Source organism: Hemiscyllium ocellatum, chromosome 32 (assembly GCF_020745735.1).
Source record: "Hemiscyllium ocellatum isolate sHemOce1 chromosome 32, sHemOce1.pat.X.cur, whole genome shotgun sequence".
In the NCBI taxonomy this organism is placed as follows: Eukaryota; Metazoa; Chordata; class Chondrichthyes; order Orectolobiformes; family Hemiscylliidae; genus Hemiscyllium; species Hemiscyllium ocellatum.
The window spans coordinates 40,720,495-40,741,132 of NC_083432.1; the positions used below are offsets into that span (position 1 = coordinate 40,720,495).

General features: G+C 42.4%; 1 protein-coding gene across 4 annotated transcripts in view; it reads left to right on the plus strand.

Moving 5' to 3' along the window:
• The window catches only part of LOC132830838 (gasdermin-A-like), a 62,346-nt gene that overhangs the window by 27,675 nt on the left and 14,033 nt on the right, over positions 1-20,638 (plus strand). For all 4 annotated transcript variants that reach the window (XM_060848720.1, XM_060848717.1, XM_060848718.1 and 1 more), the window contains 5 exons: positions 2,432-2,646; positions 5,425-5,617; positions 7,995-8,148; positions 16,427-16,535; positions 18,887-18,949. In XM_060848720.1, the coding sequence (XP_060704703.1) occupies positions 2,433-2,646; positions 5,425-5,617; positions 7,995-8,148; positions 16,427-16,535; positions 18,887-18,949 (733 nt within the window). In that variant the 5' untranslated portion in view covers position 2,432. The remainder of the gene's footprint in view (positions 1-2,431; positions 2,647-5,424; positions 5,618-7,994; positions 8,149-16,426; positions 16,536-18,886; positions 18,950-20,638) is intronic.

Below are 20,638 nucleotides of genomic sequence, written 5' to 3' on the forward strand. Positions count from 1 at the left end.
TTTTCCCTGGAGTGTCGGAGTCTGAGGGGTGACCTTATAGAGGTTTACAAACATATGAGGGGCATGGATAAGGTAAATAGGCAGTCTTTTCCCTAGGGTCGGGGAGTCCAGAACTAGAGGGCATAGGTTTAGGGTGAGAGGGGAGAGATATAAAAGAGACCTACGGGGCAATGTTTTCACACAGAGGGGGGTACGTGTATGGAATGAGCTGCCAGAGGAAGTGGTGGAAGCTGGTACAATTGTAACATTTAAGAGGCATTTGGATGGGTATATGAATAGGATGGGTTTGGAGGGATATGGGCTGGGTGCTGGCAGATGAGACTAAATTGGGTTGGGATATCTGGTTGGCATGGACAGATTGGACCAAAGGATCTGTTTCCATGCTGTACATCTCTATAACTTTATGAATCTATCTATTTCCCTATAGCCTACATCTTCCATGTCTTTTTCCATAGTAAACACTGATGCAAAATACTCTTTTAGTATCTCCCCCATCTCCTGTGGGTCCGCACAAAGGCCACTTTGCTGATCTTTGAGGGGTCCTATTCTCTTCCTAGTTGCCCTTTTGTTCTTAATATATTTGTAAAAACCCTTTACATTCTCCTTAACTCTTTTTGCCAAAGCTATCTCATGTCTCCTTATTGCCCTCCTGATTTCCCTCTTAAGTATACTCATGCAGCCTTTATACTCTTCTAAGGATTCACACGGTCTATCCTGTTTATGAAATAAATTTCTGCCCATTTACAAGTAGCTATACTGAAGGCTGGGGACTTTGATTGTTTTGACAAATGTTCCCTTCTTCACTTGCTTGGTTAGAACTCTCCTGTCTGTCTGTCTCTCTGTCTTTCAGTCTTTCTCTCTCTCTCTCTTTTTCTGTCTCTATCTCTCTCTGTCTGTCTCTCTCTCTCTCTCTTTCTGTACATTCCCTTGTTCCGTTGCAGACTCAATTTGCCCTGTATCATTTCATCACTTTTGTCGTTTAGTCGCTCCTGTCTGCCCAGCTTTCACACTCCCTCCCTTTTGTTCTTTCTATGAAACTCTCCCCAGCTCTTTTGGTCATTACAGTACACTTTCTAGTAACAACAACTTTCATTTATTTAGTGCCTTTAGTAAAATATGCAAACGTGCTTCACGAAAATGTCATGAGAAACATAGGAGCAAGAGGAGGCCATTCAGCCCCTCTGGCCTGTTCCATCATTCAACGAGATCATGGCTGACCTGTGGCCTATCCCTATATACTTGCCTTAGGCCCATATCCCTTAACACCTTTGCTTAACAAAAAAATGATCTATTTCAAATTTAAAATTAACAAATAATGCAGAATCCACTACCCTTTGTGGAAGAGAGTTCCAAACCTCTACTATCCTTCCCAGGTGGAAGTGCATCCTAATGTCTCTCCTGAACAGTCTGGCCCTAACTCTCAGATTATGCCTCCGAGTTCGAGCTTCCCCAATCAGTGGACATAGTTTATGTCATTTACCTTGTCATTTCCTGTTAGTATCTCAAAGACTTCAATCAGATCACCTCTTTACCATCTGAATTCTAGAGAAAGCAGACTTGATTTATATGATCGCTCCTCATGACCACTGTAGTCCAGGTTCTATTCTTATAAGCCTACATTGTACTCCCTCCCATGCCAAAATATTGTTCCTGAGGTATGGTGCCTAGATCTGCTCTTTGGACTCCAACTGGAAACTAAACAGGGTTTTGTACAGCTGCAGCATAACTTCTACATACAGAACCTGACAGATGTTCGGATATGATCAGAAGCTAGTTCCTATTGTATGTCAGCATCTCTCTCTCTCTCTCTCTCTCTCTCTTTATCCCTCTCCTTTTGCGCCTGCTGCTTTTCTCTATCATCTGATTTTAGTGCGCAATGTTATGCAGTGATTGGAACAGTAGCACTCATTAACACTAGCAACCAATTTATAAACATCTCGATGCTGAAATGCTCACTGCCTTGTTCAGCTCTCACCATGAATGCTGTCCCTCTGTATCCCTGTAACCTCCTTCAGCCTGCACCTCTCTGAGCCCTGCAACAATCAGAACCGGGTCCTTTGCCATCCATTATTTCTTGAATCATTCACTGATCTGTGAAATGTTCTCTCTAAATCTCTTTGTACCTCCTTCCTCCTTTCAGACCTTGCCTCTTTGACAAAATCTTTTGGTCATCTGTCTTTGACGTGATGTCAACTTTTGCCTGATGATGCTGCTATGAAGTGCCTGCATTAAAGGTGTGATCTGAATGCAAATTGGTAAACATACGGATTCCTGCATCACTAATCCTCCATGCCACTGAATTCCCAGTCTCACACTGGAAATGGCCAGCATGGAGAGAGAAGTAACCTCAATGTACCCACTGGATTAGAGACTCTGTCACTCCATACCATCTGATGTGATCTCACTCAATGTGCATTTTCTCTCATTTTAGGATGTTTAGAAAAGCAGTAAGGCACCTCGTTCAGCAAATCGATTCTGGAGGTGAACTGATCCCAGCCACCAGTGCTTATGACTCAGACAGGTTTAAGCCTCTGTGCCTGGTTTACAGAAAAGCAAATGGTCCATTCTGGAGAAAACCAAAATATTTCCCCACTGATTTCACACTGAAACATGTACTGGGGAATGATGAAGACAACTTGATATCAGGTGAGTTATGACCTGCCTATGTGTGTGTGTGTGTTCATTGAACAACATTGTCAGGCTCCTTATGATAGCAAAGAGTTGGAATTGTTTGTGTGTTCTGCTCAGTCCTTTTACATCCCCAAGAATTTTTATCTCCTTTCCTGAAAACGTTGACACATTTGTTGGTTTACTGTTTAGCCAGTCTCTCTGGTAGCTCTCCCAAATGGGCAGTCTTCACACGTGTACCAGACTGTGAGTTGGACATTTATGGGTTAAAGCTTTATCTGGGTGTATAACCTATGGTGACTCTTCAGTGCAACACTGAGGAAATGCTGTAGAGTCAGTAGCCCTCACATTTTAACTGAGGCCTGTCTGGTCACTCGCTCAGCTGGGAGTGAAAGATCCATTGCACTACATCAATGAAAAGCAATGGAGATCACCTAGGTATCCCGGACAATATCCCACAATCAATATCAATGGAAAACAGATTATCTGATCATTTCCATATTACTTACTGTGCACAAATTCTTTATGAAACGACAATGACTCCACATCAATGGATGCAGACCATTCTGGGATGTTCTGAAATTGTAAAATGGTTTCATGAATACCAGTCCTTCCTCTGTTAGGCATCACAGCTGAATATGTGTATCTGACATCCAATAGCTGTTTTTGATTAAGATCCGGAGGGCAATTTTGAGTGGAATTGAATTTTCCTTCTTTGGCATTCGGATTAATAGAAACTCCCTAAATGATGCCTCACTGAGACCACGTAACTCAACACAGACTGGCCTGGGGTTTCATGCATGTCCTTCAGAAGCCCAATATGTGGCAGTTTGATTTGGGGAGCATTCTTTGAAATCCCAACTTAAAACTTCTTGCAGAGCCTCATTGTGTGCTTTATTATTGTCAGTAGCTGCAGAAACCTTTGTCAGAATTATGGAAGAAAATTTTAAACAGTCTATCCTAAGGTGAATTTGTGATCTAATTCTTCAATCTCACTGAACAATTTCTTAGAGATGTGTTGCTGCAGAAAAGAATGAATCAGAGCCATGGGAAGGGAGTGTAACTATAGAGTAGGGAAGTGAAAAAGGGTTGGCGTGTGGTGGAAAGAGTTGGGATCTAAAGGAGATTCACTCTAGGCCTCAGGTCACAGTTTTGCTCCTGAGCTGGGGAAGTGACCAGCAATTCTCTCTTTTTCTCAGAGGGTTTATGTTCAACCATAATGATTTCAGAAAATCTGAATCTGGCTGAAAGTCCTTGAGGGAGAATACAGCAGGCACACCAAATAATTGGTAACTGTTGAGTACCATTCTGGCCCCGAAGCCAAATTAGGCTTGGGGTCTCATTTCAGTTGAAGCATTGAGCCCCAAATAGGCCACAAGGAAGCACTGATGCATTTGCATTTTAGACTGACCAACCTCTTGGCAGGTCACTACAATTAATCATTACTACGAGGAGAAAGTGAGGACTGCACATCAGAGTCAAAATCTGTGGTGCTGGAAAAACACAGCAGGTCAGGCAACATCCAATGTTTCGGGAATAAGCCGTCATCAGGAATGTAGGGTGGAGGGTGGAAGGGGCCTGAGAGATAAACATTACTACAATAAATTATAAACTACTTGGGGCATCAAATAATAATTCTGCATCAGTGAATGGCTTTTCAATTGAGTTAAAATCAGGTCTATGATTTGGGATGAACGTTTTACATAGCTGAAAAATTTTCCCCCTTATTTCTGTCTTATCAGGTTTTTCTTTTATTTACTCATGGGGGGTGAACATTGCATTCTGGCCAGTGTTTGTAATCTGTCATTAGTTGCCCCTTGAGAAAGCAGTGGTGAGCTCCCTCCTTGAACTGCAGTCTATGCACTGTCAGTACACCCATAGTGCCCTTGGGTAGGGAATTCCAGGAGTTTGATCCAGCGACATTGAACCAATGGTGATCTATTTCCAAGTCTGAAATGTGAGCGCCTTGGAGTGGAACTTGTAAGTGGTGGTCCCATGTATCTGCTATCCTTGTCCTTCTGAATAGAAGTGATTATCTAAGGATCTCATAATTACATCAGTGCATCTTGTAGATAGTACACATTGCTGCTACAGAGCATTGATGTTGGAGGGAGTGGATGTTTGTGGAGGTGGTGCCAGTCAAGTTTTTTCCTGGATGGTGTCAAGCTTCTTGAGTATGTTTGGGCTACACTCCTTCAGGCAAGCTTGACTCGATATATGCTCAATAATGATAACAATAAATTGTTGTCATTAGCAAACAAAATCGCACAGCCTGCTACTACCACATTTTGCCTATTCTTGTCATGTAGTCTGTTAGGAGCTTGGAACTAGTTAACTATGAAAAAATGATTATGTGTTTGTGTTCCAGGTGCCACAGTCATGGCTGCACTAGAGTCATTGTTGTCATAAAACATTGGCTTAATGTAGTCTTGGTACCATGCAACTTTTTATTGAACTCAGAGCTCTAAACTTACAGAGTCTAAAAAGTGTTTTCTTAAACTTAGGAATAATCAATCAGAGTACAAAATAACCCCATGTTAGTTTGGAATTTTCAAAAGGCTTGGCAAAACTACATGTTTATTGTTTTTACCATTCCCTCTATCTTTGCTGTCACTGTGTGCTCCTTTGCACTGTGTTGTTATCTCTAATAGCGAGTCACTACCATCAACTCCAATACCATTAGGAAAGCGATTGTGCCGAGCAATTGCTGCTGTAACTGAATGAACCAGATGCAAAACTATATACCAGTGGAGAAAATATTACACATTAATAAGCATTTCACCTCATTTCATACAGTCCAGCAGAAGGAGATGTCCTTCAGTTTCTTGGAGACGATGGATGGGTTCATCAAAGGAAAGGCAAACGTCAGTCTCGACTTAGTCACAGGAAAATTTGAAGGTTCAAAAGCCAAATGTGACACCATTCAACTACAAGGAGTCAAACAACTTTGCATCAGTGTCTCAGAGCTAATCAAAAGCCTGAAAGATCGGTAAAGTACACGACTGAGAATATACACATAGAGCCATTTTAGTAATGTCACTTGAGAAAGGATCAGTTGTTACTCTAAGAGAAATGTGACTGAGGGACAGGACAATACCAGGTGGTCCAACAGGTCTGCCTCAACCTGTAATGGGTAGCCATGATGTGGAGTTGCCAATGTTGGACTGGGGTGGACAAAGTTAAAAATCTCATAGCACCAGGTTACAGATGACACTGTGATCTTTTGCTGTAAATTCTATGGCTTACGATCCCGCTCCATGGTCACCAAATGAAGAAGCGCCACTCTGAAAGCTAGTGCTTCCAAATAAATCTGGTGGACTATAACCTGGTATTGTGTGATTTTTAACTCTGTAATGTGTAGAGCAAAACTAATTCATGACTGAGTTAGTCATTTGTCAGCAGAGAATATGTCAACGGTTTATAAACTTGCATTCAAACAAGATTTGGTGAAAGTCATTAAAAGAATAATTTTGAGGTTCATCACATCTTCTGAAAATAAATTACATTCCTAATCATCGTAGCTGAGAGAACAATGCAGGACACTAAAAGGGTCATTTCAGCCATCGAATCTAGCCTGGCTCCTTTAAGGCCTGTTTAGTTGCGCCCCCCCCCCCCTTCTCTCTTCCCACAAATCCTTGCAATTGTTTCTCCTTCAAGAATTGATTTGGTGAAGGTGACTACTGAGCCTATCAGATAGTGTTTCCAAATCTGAGACAATCACTTGAATCTGATATAAAAGCTCTGATCGACCATCTTTCAGCAATTTGAAACAGTTTCTCTTTATTTACTCAAGCAAACCCTTTGGCAATCTTTGCCATGACTCTAAAAGGTCAATTAGTGGAACAGACCTGAGGGGATGAATTTTAAATGGATGCAGAGGAAAGATCAGGGCAGCACTGTTTTTTGCTGCTGTCAGCCTCCCCATTGGTTTAATGACGTGGTCCCACTTTGGGGCCATGTTTGAAGAGGCTGGTCAGGGTGAGGGAATTGATTGGTTAATGCTCCCACAAGCAGCCTTTAGTTAGCCCATCAAGGCCAATGGAAGAGTCAGCTGTCGTGAGTTCCAGCTGATGAATGGACATGGCCTCCCGATATCAGACTGGAGAGCCAGAGCCCTATCCATAATTTTAATCCTCCGCCTACAACCCCCCCCCCCCAACCCCCCACTAACCCCTTTGGCTGTAATTGCAAGATGGCTGGAGCTGTGTCTACATGCCACCCTGTGGAGGGACCACACCCTCTAAGGTGAATGTCAGGTTGTTGTTTTGAAGTTTCTGAAAAGTCTGCAGAGAGCAATATAAGTGTCATTGTAGCAGAGAGAGCAGTACAGAACAGAAAAGGGCCATCAAATCTGTACTGGCTCATTCAAGGCCCATTTGCTTACACTCTCTCTCTCTTTCCACAAATCCTTGCAATTATTCCTCCTCCAAGAAATGATCTTTTGAAGGTGACTATTGACCCTCCCAAACCTATACCTCCATCCCAAACTACCTCAGCAGTTTTCACCTATGATGGTGGGCTGCCAGTGTTTCAGGGCAGGAGGACTTCCTATTGGCCTGGCATTCTTAATTAGAGCAATTAGAGATTGCCCAGCGGTGATGCCCACATCGCTTGAAAGAATAATTTGAAAACATAATGGTACAGATTTGACTTTCTCCTTAGGAATTGCTGTCTGGGTCCTACAACAATAAGAGTAGGTTTCTCACCTTCATTTTAGATTAGATTAGATTCCCTACTGTGTGGAAACAGGCCCAACAAGTCCACACTAACCCTCTGAAGAGTAACCCACCCAGACCCATTTCCCTCTGACTAATGCACCTAATACTATGGGCAATTTAGCATGGCCAATCTACTTGACCTGCACATCTTTGGACTGTGGGAGGAAACCGGAGCACCCAGAGGAAACCCACACAGACACGGGGAGAATGTGCAAATTCCACACAGACAGTTGCCTGAGGCTGAAATCGAACCCAGGTCCCTGCCGCTGTGAGGCTGCAGTGCTAATCACTGAGCCTCTGGGTCACCCTTGGAATTGTTATGGCATAGGAGAAGGCTATTTGTACTATCATAAGCTCACAGTTCTTTCACAAAGGCCTTTTCCCAATATCCCTGCATATCATTTCTAACCGCATAACTACTTGATGCCCTCTTGAATGCCTCAAAGTGAACCTGCCTGCACCATCGTCCCTCCCGAGGATGGGTGTGGCAATCACAAATTAAAATTCACTCCAGTCCTCATTGGCTAATGCTAGACGTGTCTCTGGTTCAATAGCTAAGACCTTGGTTTGGGTGCCAGGGTTTCTGATATTTTTTGTAGATAGGATGTTCTGAAATCCCACTCATTTATAATTCTCTTCTACTTTCAGAAAAATTGGACCTTCCTGGGAGCTGATTAAAAATACTTACTCAGGAGAACTCTGCATCATAACCGAAACATTAATGTCTGCTGAGCCAATTTCACTGAAGAAAGTTAACAAGGGAGGATCAAAAATATATATTGCATTGTCTCACATCTCCAAGGTATGGATGACTGCATGAAGTAACCAATAGCATTAAGAAAGTAGCCATTGGGATTACTGTGGTTTCTCAGTAACCAAGATTAATGAAAGGGAAATAAAATTTTCAGTCACAAAGTGACCTACTAAATCAGTTTGTCCAATCTGTCCCATAAAAATGTCTTACAATACAACAATCTCACCATTCAACAGCAACATTTACAGAGCATCTTTCATGAAATGTTTGTTATGGTGAATAGTTTAATAGCTCAGTAATTGATTATGTGAGTCTGATAACTGATCACAGTAACAATAGATAACAATCAGTGCTTGATTGGTGGAGCCTGGGTGATGACTCAGGCCAAGCGATGTTGCTAGAAGGTGAGCTGTAAGCATGAGTTCAGATATTTTATAATCACAATGACCAACTCTCAAAGAAGAAAATAAGGTACATTTTGGTGTGAAGAACCATAGAAGAGGGTAGGGAATACAGAGTGTATGTGCTCTCCAGATAGAAGGATTGTGATTTTGGGTGAAGTAATACTGTCCAGACCATGAGAGTGCAGTGATACACCCAGACATTGCGACCAGATCACAGAGGATAACTCAATTTCTATGTGGAACTACATACTGTACATTTACACAACTTCAACCTTCGGCATTGGAGTACAAGAGTCACAGAAGCAGTGATGGGGAAATATCCTGCAAAGAACATCCCAGCGGCAAGCAACCTGAGACATGAGGTGACCACCTCAATCAGGGGCCAACAATATTCCCTCAAAGCTGTATGGCCTCTCTCAGAATCTGCAGGGAAAGATGTGCTTCCCGAAACACTGTCCACAGAATTCTGGAGACTGTGCCAAACATGAGCATTAGAGTTCTACACTGACAAAAACAAACAGAAACCCTACAGGATGCTCCCAGAAAATTCAGAATGGTTGACCACTGTATTTGAAGCTGTTAGAAAAGAGTGGCATCTCTGCATTACTCTGAGAAATAGAAAATGTACAAGCAACTGGCAAAGTGTTTCATTCTCTGACAGATTTGGTTTGGCAACATTTAAGAACTGTATTCCATTCTGGTCAGAGTCTTTTTTAAAAACGGCAAAAATTACACGATGGAGGGATCCAAGATGGTGGCGATCTAGCAAGATCGTGTTGCCGAGCTCTGCACTGCATCGCAAGTGGGATGAAGTCCTAGCCCACCCTACCTGGACCACCACTATGTCCTAGGACTCAACTTCCCTTGGTTTTTGCTGTCCAGGGATGCCGAAGAAGGGAGGAGGAGCGTCTAAGGCCAGGCCCGCGGCCCAGGCTGTAGGATCCATGATTTCTTACCAGGTCCTCGTGAAGGAGCTTGTGAAATCTCACAAGAAGCTGGGGAAGCAGATAGAGGAGAATCTGCAGAAGCATGAAGAGCAGCTGGAAGACCTGGAGAAAAGGACACATGAGATTCAACACAGAGTCACACTGGTAGAAGCTGATACGGGTTCCTCCAAGGATAGTATCCAGGCCCTGGAGACGCAGGTCCGTAAATAGCTTGAGCAGGTTGATGACCTTGAGAACGGGGGCAGAAGAAAAAATATTTGGATCATCAGTTTGCCGGAGGTTAAGAGAGGTGAGTGGCTGCCAGAATTTATTGAGGACTGGTTGCTGAAATTCCTTAACTTGGAGGCTGGAATGAGAGGCTTGAAAGATCGAGAGGGCTGACCGGGTCACAACACAGAGGTCAGGTCTGGGTCAACGTCCATGTCCTCACTTGGTTTGGTTTCATCATTATAAAGATAAGGAGAGAATCGTGGAAGCTTCCAGAATCCAGGAAAGGATCCAAAGGCCCTAGTTTACAAGGGCTCTAAGATCATATTCTTCCAGGACTTCCCAGCGGTGGTGATCTGGAAAAGAAAATCCGATGATGGTGTTTAGAGAAGACTGAGAGAGCTTGGAATCCAGTAATCTCTGAGGTATCCGGCGATGCTTGGTTCACCTTAGATGGATCTGTACATCTCTTTGACACACCGGAGAAGGCAAGAGACTTTGTGGACAAACTAACCTAATCTGAACAATTTAGGATGTGCAAATAGTAGTGTTATTTGGGTACGTCTCTGCCTTTCTTTTAAAAAAAAGAGGAAGCGCGGTCAGGGCTTTCTTTTCCTAACTTTTTGATTGTTAATAATCTGGTCTAAACTATATTTGGTGACAGTTGGGATGTGTACTTTCAATTTCTAAGTTAAGTGATACCAAGGGATGGGTGGGGTTCTTCCCCTTTTTTGTTTCAAAATTTCTGTGTTCACATTGTTAGTTCATGGTGTATTTTCTTTCTTTTCTGCTTGTGTTTCCATTGCAGCTCTAGATGGGAGGAGGAAAAATGGTTGGGATGGCTAGATACCTACTTACAGACAGTTTATGTCGGTTCAGGTATTTAAATGCCCTGACTGCGGTATTGGCAGCGGGATGGGAAGTTGGGTTTTGGGCAGGGGGTGAGTTCCCCTATTCAGTGCCTTTAGCGCTTTATATGTTGGTTTATGTTTTGGAACTTGTTGTATATAGTCTTTGATAGCTTTGTAGGTTTATTAACTGGAGTGGTTTTAGTTTATGCAGTTTTTATGTTTGATGGAATGTGCAACACTAATGCTCAGCAATTTGTAATTCGAATTCTTCCTCTCTGGAATCTAAATTTTACTGCAGAAGGTTATGGCTAATGACTTGATTAAATGGTGTACCTGCAACATCAAGGGGAGACACTCACCAATTAAGAGGAGGAAGATACTTTTGAGTCTTAGAAAGGAAAAGGTGGATATTGCTTTGTTACAGGAGACCCACTTGGATGATAGGGAGCATTTGAAACTACAGCTGAGTGGCTTTGATCGAATTTACTTTTCATATTTTAATACCAGAAGTTGGGGAGAGGCTATATTGGTTAGGAGGAATCTCCCATTTAAGTTACTAGATAGCATTAAAGACACACCTGGGAGGTTTGTAATTCTCAAAGCCCTGATAAACGGGGAAGATTATAGTGTTTTAAATGTTTATTGTCCTCCAGCCCATCCCCTCAAATTTCTGGTAGATGCGTTCTCTAAATTGATCAGTCTCCACTCCCGGCATATTATTACAGGGGAAGATTTTTAACTGTCTCATGGATCCCATGATAGGCAGGTTGCCTGAAGGACCCCCCCCCTCCCACCCCGCCTCCATACCCTCTTTACAAACTAAACAATTAGTGGATCTGTGTGTGGAGTTAGTGTTGGTGGACGTCTAGAGGCATCTCCATCCTCCAGGTTGGGATTTTATGTTTTTTTCCAATCCACACAGATGTCACACCTGGATTGATTTTTCTTCAACCCCCGTGGCAACCCTGGACTTGATGGCATCTTGTACAATTGATAATATTACCATCTCTGATCAGGCTCCAGTGTACCTGTTGGTTAAGATTAAGGACGTTATAGTGGGCCCGATGCACTGGCGAATGGATCTGTTTATCATTAAGGATAATACATTTGTGGAGTACTTCTCTTGGGAATTTAGGGCATTCCTAGACATTAACTCAGACTTGATTAGTAATCCGTCTGTCCTTTGGGAAACTGCCAAAGCCTATGTCGGGAGTTAGCTATCTCGTACTCTGCCAGTAGGAAGCGGCAGAAGGGTGAGTAGCAATGTCTCCTCAAAGCACGGTTGAAGGCCGGTAAGGCTTACTTTGACAGGTCCTCGTCGGCCAAGCCACAGAGGATTACGGTGCTGCAGTGTGCATTGAATTCTGTGCTCACGCAGACAGCAAAGAAGGAACTTACTTTCACACAGCAAAGGTCATATGAGCATGGTGACAAGGCAGGCAAGTATCTAGCATATCTTGCCAGTAAAAGGAGTACCCCTCAAGCCATTATGCCAATGAGGGAAGGGTCTGGGAACCTAATGTGATTCCAAAATGATTAATGTGGCATTCCAAATATTTTACTCGAATTATACAAATCTGAGGGATGTGAGGAAGGGCGGGCCAAGAAGGAGTCCTTTTTTCCAGGATGTGGAGCTCCCAGGCGTGACCCCCCAAAACAAGAGTCTTTCTCAATGCCCCCTTATCAGAGCAAGAGGTGCAGGAAGTTGTGAGGTAGCTTCAGAGTGGAATGATGCCCGGTCCTGATGGACTTCCCAGCGAATTCTATAAGGAATTTACAAATATATTGTCAGGCCCAATGCTCAACGTGCTCAATGACTCATACAGTCATGATCATCTCCCGCCATCTTTAAGAAAGGCCGATATTTTGCTTATTCTTAAAAAAAGGAAGGTCCTGGAGGACTGTGCTTCTTACAGGTCCATTTCACTCTTAAATGTGGACTTCAAAATCCTTCCTAAGACTCTTGTGTTAAGGCTGGAGATTGTGTTACCTTTTTTTGTTAAAGAGGACCAGAGGGGCTTCAAAAAGGGCCACAGATCCTCCAAAAATGCTCAAAGGCTGCTTAATGTAATTCAAACGTGTTAGCAACAGTCAATACAGGGATTGATGATTTTTCTAAATGTAGAGAAGGCTTTTGACTGGATTGAGTGGCTGTACTTTTTCTATACTCTGGAGCGGTTGAACTTGGGCAAAGCCTTTATAAGATGGGTAAAGGTTCTCTACAGAGACCTTCTCACTGCAGCCATCACCAATGGGGTGTGATCAAGCAATTTTAAAATTTTTAGGGGCAGCTGGCAGGACTGCCTCCTTTCGCCATTGCTTTTTATGCTGGTGATTGAACCACTGGCGGAGGCCATTCGTAGGGATCATAATATATTGGCTCCAGAAGTGGCGACAAAATTACATAAGATTTCATAGTACGCAGACAATGTCCTCTATTTTTTGCCAAGTCCAGCACTTCCGGTGCCTTGCCCGATACAATGAGTCACCTTTGGCACCTTTTCGGAGTACAAGGTTAATTTTGCAAAATCAGAGGCTATGTGTATGGGTCATCTTACGAAGGTGCTAGGTCTTGAGGGCAAATCCTGATTCTCATATAAGTAGTCGCAGGGTGGGGCGGGTTTGTGTATTTGAGTATATTTATTATTCCAGTTCTTGATCGGCTGTTTAAAGCTAATTTTGTGCAATTATTCGACAAAATCAAACAAGACTGTCAAAGATGAGAGGCGCTTCCAGTCTCATGGTTAGATTGGAGGGCACTCATTAAGATGAATATTCTCCCCCGTTTGCTATACCCTATATGGATGCTCCCCCTGATTTTTTGATAAGCATATGTTCAGGGGACTGAATGGTTGGTTCAGCTCTTTTATTTGGCATGGTAAGCGGCCCCTTATTAAATTAGCTAAACTGCAATTGCCTCACAGATTGGGAGGAGTGGATCTCCCAGACATTAAAAACTACCGATTAAGATCACTTTTATCCTATGTGAGTGATTGGGCTTGTGAGGACCCACTTTCAATATGGTTAGATATCGAACCCTCCCAGGCAGGGTGCCCCCTTACTAGCTTTCTGTTTCTGGACAAAGAGAGGACAGTTAGGGAATATTGCCATTACCCAATAGTTATCAATACTGTTAAAGCATGGAGGGCAATTCGGCAGAGGGAAGGCAATATTGGCAACTGGGGATGATAGATTCAGGATTCAAACATTGGGCAGCAAGGGGTGTGCCTTGCATGGGCGATTTATTTGAGGGAGACACAATGATGTCCTTTGATCAATCAGCATGGAAATATGAGCTATCTAACAGGCACCTCTTTTGTTTTTTTTCAAGTTAGGGATTTTATTCAAAAAAAAGACCGCACTTTTGACTGATCCCTACAAATCCAGCATAGACAGGAGGGTGGTCAGTGCTAAGGGTACACTTTCTGTCAGCACTTTACATCATCAATTGGGGGGGGGGTGCCCCTTTAGATGAGTTTGATCAACTCTGCAGGGTGTGGGAGAGAGAGCTAGGTGTTAAGGTCTCCTCAGAGGCATGGGAAGATATTTGGGAAACACAAGAAAGATATCAAATTGCAATAGGACCCATGCTTTACAATTGAAGATTGTCCAGAAGGGTCCACTTGGCTCTGGATCATTTGTCAAAATTTAAACCAGCGTTATCTTCACCATGTCCCAAGCGTAAGGTGGGTAAGGGCTTTCTTAACCATTGTCTCTGGTCCTGTGGTAGATTTCAAAAATACTGGAGCGTTGTGGCGGTTGCAATGGAGAGGATTTGGCGTGTAAGGGTGGAGAAGGACCCGATTTCTCCTCTTCTTGGCCTGCCCAGTATGTTCCCTGTAGATGCGCATAAGAAAAAACTTTTCAACATGCTCACTTTCTGCACAAGAAAGAATATATTTCTTTCCCAGCCGTGTCGGGTTGACGGAGAATTGTTATGGAGCATATCCCCTTGGATTTTCTCACAAGGATGGTACACCATAAAACTGAGAATTGCTATGAGACATGGCAGCTCTTTTTGGAATACCTACTCACAGATTTGTTTGCCATACTAATAAGCGCTTTTATATAACTGCAACAATTGGGCTTTACAAGTCAAATATCCAGAGAGGGGGAGCTGCGAACTTGTGAATATATGAAAACTAATGCTCTCGATATTCGCGAGTGAGTGTTTTGTTCGGCTGAACTATATTATTATTATTTATTAGTTTATTGTTAGTTGTTATTTATTTAGTTACGTAGTTAGTTGGAGTTATTTTTATATATATATTTTTCTATACATGTTTATACGTTTGTACATGAGGGTGGTTTGAGGCTTTAAATTTTTTTTGGTGTTCTTTCTTTGTATTGTTTTGTACTTGAAATATTAAAAAATGTATTTTTCAATAAAACTATATATTTTTTTAAAAATCACACAACACCAAGGTTATAGTCCGACAGGTATTTTAGATTAGATTACTTACAGTGTGGAAACAAGCCCTTCGGCCCCACAAGTCCACACCGATCCGCAATCCACGCATAGCCCTACATTTGCCCCTTACCTAACACTATGGGCAATTTAGCATGGCCAATTCACCTAACCTGCACATCTTTGGACTGTGGGAGGACACCGGAGCACCCAGACAAAACCCACGCAGACACGGGGAGAACGTGCAAACTCCACACAGTCAGTCACCTGAGGCGGGAATTGAACCCAGGTCTCTGGTGCTGTGAGGCAGCAGTGCTAACCACTGTGCCACCGTGCCGCCCACAAAGGTTTATTTGAAACCACAAGCTTTCGGAGCCTCACTCTTTGTTCAGGTGCTAACAGTAAGGAGAGCAGAAGCCACAGAGTGTTAGAGGCCCTTGTGCAAGTTATAGCAGTGGAGTGGGATTAGGCCATGGAGCCATTTGAAGATGATACAAACATTATCCGTTCCACCTGAAGTTACGTAATGCAGTGGATCTCAGCCAATGAGCCACAGATTGGTGAGGGTGGTACTTTAAAATAATTGGGAAGCAGAAGCACTTTACCTGAGAGTAAAAGGCTGCATCCGTGCACCTGATCTCCTTCAGAGCTTCAGAGTCTATTATTGAATGCGGTATTTACTGACACCAGGCATTCCTATCAGCTGTACATGTGCACACCTCCAAAGGTGCAAATACATCATTTTCCACAATCACAGATAATATTTTTGATCCATTTTAACGTTTTGTATTCACTACATTGCAAACCTCTCTAGTAAGGCTGTAAGTGTAAGTAAATGTGACGCTATTCATAATCAATTCATCTGCAACTAGTAGGTGTGCCTCGAAATGTTTTGTCTCATTGAAGTATGCCTTGGTGCTGAGCAGTTTGGGAAGCCCTGATGTAATGTCCTGCAGGAGGCAATAAACAAGATTAAAACGCAAGGCAGTCAGCAGGATGAAGATGTTCAAAATCTACTCTGGTCACAGCTTTGGCAGACAAAGTGAGTACAGGGGAAAACTCAGGTCCTGATTAGCACTAACACTGAGGGGAATCTAGGATGGGCAACCGTAAAAGCAAGGGTCTAAATTAGAGTGGTGCTGGAAAAGCACAGCAGGTCAGGCAGCATCTGAGGAGCAGAAAAATCGACGTTTCGGGCAAAAGCTCTTCATCAGGACTCACTAAAAGCAAAACAAAGAAATGAGGCAGCTGAAAGTCTACAACCAAAATGGAAATTGCTGGAGAAAATCAGCAGGTCTGGCAGCATCTGTGGAAAGACAAAAACCATTGACATTTCATTTCCAGTGACTCTTACGAAAAATATGGATTCTTAAGGCAGTTTTATAAATCCCTGGATTCACAAAACAACTTAAAACCATTAATTCATGCTTCTTGCTTTCTGTAGAGAAGTAGATCTTGATCGACCTATATTTCATGCCTGTTTATCTTTGATGAATATATTTTTTTCAGGCAGGTACAGAGTACACTCTTTTGACTGAGAGAACACTGGAGATTCCCAAGGGAGCAGTCCTTGCCTACAAAGTGTGGGACCTGACTGTATCAGAAGATGGCACAATCTGTAAGTGATTGAGCATTTCACATGTTTCACTCTTTCTGAAGCCAGATACATTCCACTTCTAAAGGTTTGTGAAGGAAACTCTCCAGAATATCAATTTCAGTGCGATGGTATTTGCCGAGAAGTGTGGTGGAGCTAGGTTCAACCAAGACCTTTGTGAGGACAATAGCTAGTTATTTAAATAGAAACAACGAGCTGTGTTACAAGGGAAAGGCAGGAAAATGGCATTGTGCAAAAGTGCTCAAAGAGTCAGTGCAGCCCTGATAGGCTGAGAAACAATTCTGTGATTCAGTTCTGCTCAGTAAATGGCATCTCCATCCTGGATGGTCCTGGCTTTTTGATCTGTCCTAACTTTTGCCGTAATGAAAAGCCAAATCAGAAAAGAAGAAAAGTGCAAATGTGGAAACAGAGATATGAGTTCAAATCCTACCATAGCAACTGGTGAAATGTAAATTCATTGCATTTATAAAAAAGTATGGAATAAAAGCTATTCTCAGTAATAGTGATTAAGAAATTACTAAAGGGCTCAGTTAGCTGAATGGTTGGTTTGTGACGTAGCTAACAGTGTGGGTACAATTCCCACACCAGCTAAGGTTACCATGTGGGGCTCTACTTTCAACTTCTCCCCTCGCTGGAACTGTCTGACCCTCAGGTTAAATCAGTTGCCTGTCTGTCTGTCTCTCTCTAATGAGAGCAGCCAGTAGGACGATGGCGACTTAACTTTTACTGACAACGAAAGAACCAGATTGTGGTGAATTTAAGCAAAGAACTGTAGATGCTGGAAATCTGAAACAAACAAAAACTGCTGGAGAAGCTCAGGCAGGTCTGGCAGCATCTGTAGAAAGAGAAACAGAATTAACGCTTCAGGTCCAGTTCTGAAAAAGAGTCACTGGACTCAAAATGTTGACTCGGCTTCTCTCTACGCAGATGTTGCCAACCTGCTGAGCTTCTGCAGAATTCTGTGTTTGTTTCAGGTTACCAGTATCCTCAGTATTTACCTTTACTTGTGTATTTACATTTATCCTTGGATTGGAGCTCTAATGATCACCCCACTGTGTGAATCTAGATGGTGAGTAACAGTAAGTGGTTTTTCCATGCAGCCAATCTGAACAGTCTCACTCAACAGCCCAACACACATTCATGGCAGCTTAATGTGCTAGGGTATAGATGCCATAGGAAGGAGAAAAAGGGTGTCAAGTTAGGAGGGGGAGTGGTGTTTTTGATTAGGGATAACATTACAAATATACTTAAGGAGGATATTCCTGGGAGAACACCCAGTGACGTTATCTGGGTGGAACTGAGAAATAAGAAAGGGATGACCACCTTATTAGAATTGTACTATAGGCCCCCTAATAGTCAGCAGGAAATTGAAAAGCAAATATATAAAGAGATCTCAGTTATTTGTAAGAATAATAGAGTGGTCATGGTGGGGGTTTTGACTTTCCAAACATAGACTGGGACTGTTGTAGAATGGAGGGCTTGGATGGAGAGGCATTTAAGTGTGTTCAAAAAAATTTTCTTATTCAGTTTGTGGATGTACAGAAAGTGCAGAAACTGATCTTCATTTGGGAAATAAGGCAGTGCAGGTGACTGAGGTGTCAGTGGGGGAGCACTTTGTGGCAAGTGATCATAATTCTATTACTTTTAAGTTAATTATGGAAAGGGATAGACCTGATCTAAAAGTTAAAGTTTTAAATTGGAGTAAGCTAAATTTTGACGGTATTAGGTGAGAACTTTCAAATGTTGATTGGGAGAGGCTATTCGCAGGTAAAGGGCTGGTTGGAAAATGGGAGGCCTTCAAAAATTAGATAATAAGAGTCCAGAGACAGTATATTTCTGTTAGTATGAAAGGCAACTCTGGTGACTATAGGGAATGCTGGATGACTAATTCAATGCAAGCCAAAGGATTGAATCTGGAAATTACTGAGTCTGCATGAGTTCATTTCCCACAGTAAAGGCTCCTCACCTCTTTACCTTCTGCATTATCTTTGAATTGGAAGAACTTCAGTCATTAAATTGCACAGCTAAGCTTTTCAGTGATCAGCAAATCTCCATTGAGTGAATGCATTTGTATACACAGAATAGAAGGACATTCTACATTTCTAGACACGGGATGGAAGGACATTCTATGGATGTGGATGTAGGTTTGCTCGCTAAGCTGGAAGGTTCATTTTCAGACATTTCGTCACCATACAGTGAACCTCAGGATGAAGCACTGCTGATGATTCCTGCTTTCCATTTATATGCTTGGGTTTCGTTGTGTTGGTGATGTCATTCTATGTTTGTTCCTAGCACCTCTGATACTGATTCTAGTGATTGCTTAATTCATGGTTCTTTTTCCAATTCCTTTTCAGGCCTCTCAGTGCCAAAAGAGAAGAATCAATTGATGTCATGGTTACATGCTGACAGTGTTAAAGGTAAGATTACTGGGGTAGCCACTTGAAAGTTGCTAAAAGGATAGGCCATGGTTCTGAAAGAATTAGGAGAATAATAGAACAATTAAGGTATAACATCATGAGGAGTAAAATAAGAATGCTTGAATGGAGAAAGCTGGCTTCGATTCCACCTTCCAGAAAAGTGAGTTTTGTTTGTTTATTCAACAGGGATTACGAGTAGCTGCAAATGTGTTGCTGGTTAAAGCACAGCAGGTTAGGCAGCATCCAAGGAACAGGAAATTCGACGTTTCGGGCATAAGCCCTTCATCAGGATGAAGGGCTTATGCCCGAAACGTCAAATTTCCTATTCCTTGGATGCTGCCTAACCTGCTGTGCTTTAACCAGCAACACATTTGCAGCTGTGATCTCCAGCATCTGCAGACCTCATTTTTTACCCAGGGATTACGAGTATCCTCAGCCTCAGCATTTATTGTCTGTCCTTAATTGCTCGCAATTAGAAGTGGCCACCTTCTTGAACTGCTGCAATCCATGTGGTGTAGGGACACCCACAGTTCTATTTTTAGGACAGTTTAAGGATTTTGACCCAACAACAATGAAGGAGCAGTGATATAGTTACAATCCATGATGGGTGGTTTTGAGGGGAGTGTTTTATTACCATGTACCTTGTTCTTCATGGTGTTAGAACTCACTGATTGATAGAATGCTGTCAAAGGACCCTTGATGAGTTGTTGCAATGCATCTTTTAAATGGTATATATTGCCACTACTGAGTGTTGGGTATGTGGGGAGTGATGGTTGAAGGTATTAAACAGAGTGACACTCAAGTGGTCTGCTTTGTTCTGAATGCTGCTGAGCTTCTTGAAGTGTTGTTAAAGCTACAGTCATCCAGACAAGCGAAGATATTCCATCACACTCCTGACTTGTGCCTTGTTGATGGTGGACACAATTTGAACACTGAGGAGGTGAGGCAGGATTCCCAGACCGGGACCCATTGGCTGTGGTTCAGTTGGTAGCCCACTCACTCTGAGTCAGGGGATTGTGCGTTTGCAGATCCACTCCATGGCTTGACGCCAAATGCTAGGTTGACTCTCCAGTCATTATTGAGAGAGTCTTCACTGTCTGAGGTGTTTCTTTTGGATAAAATGTTAAACCAAGGCATCTCAGGTGGACATAAAATATCACATGGAATTGTTTCAAAAAATAACAAGGGAGTTATCTCCAGTGTCCTTGCCAATATTTATCCTTCAATCAACATCACTTAAAAGAAAACATCAGGATATTATTGTCATGTTAATGCTAGTGAACCAATCACTTATCCAGGACTGATGAACTCTGGATAAATTTGTTTACTAACCTCATTAAAACATATTTTAAATTGTACAATAAAGATTACAGCAGAGTGACTGGTTTCAGTGTGCATTATCTGCACATCCCGCCAGACTGACTGCTCAATGAGATTGTAGCCTTCATACACACAGCACCTGGAGTCCTTACAGATGAAGTCCCTTGAAGGAAAATGCTCACGTTCAACAGCCCTCTGCTTTCCCAAAGGAACATTTAACAGTTTACAAAAACAAGTGAGCCTGTGAGTCTCTATCAACGCATGTAATTTACTGAAATGTCCAGATCACATGATGAAGGTTTTGTCGAGGGGTGCTGTTGACTTCCACACTGTGATACTGTATGTTCATTCCTATTTGTCAAGATTTTT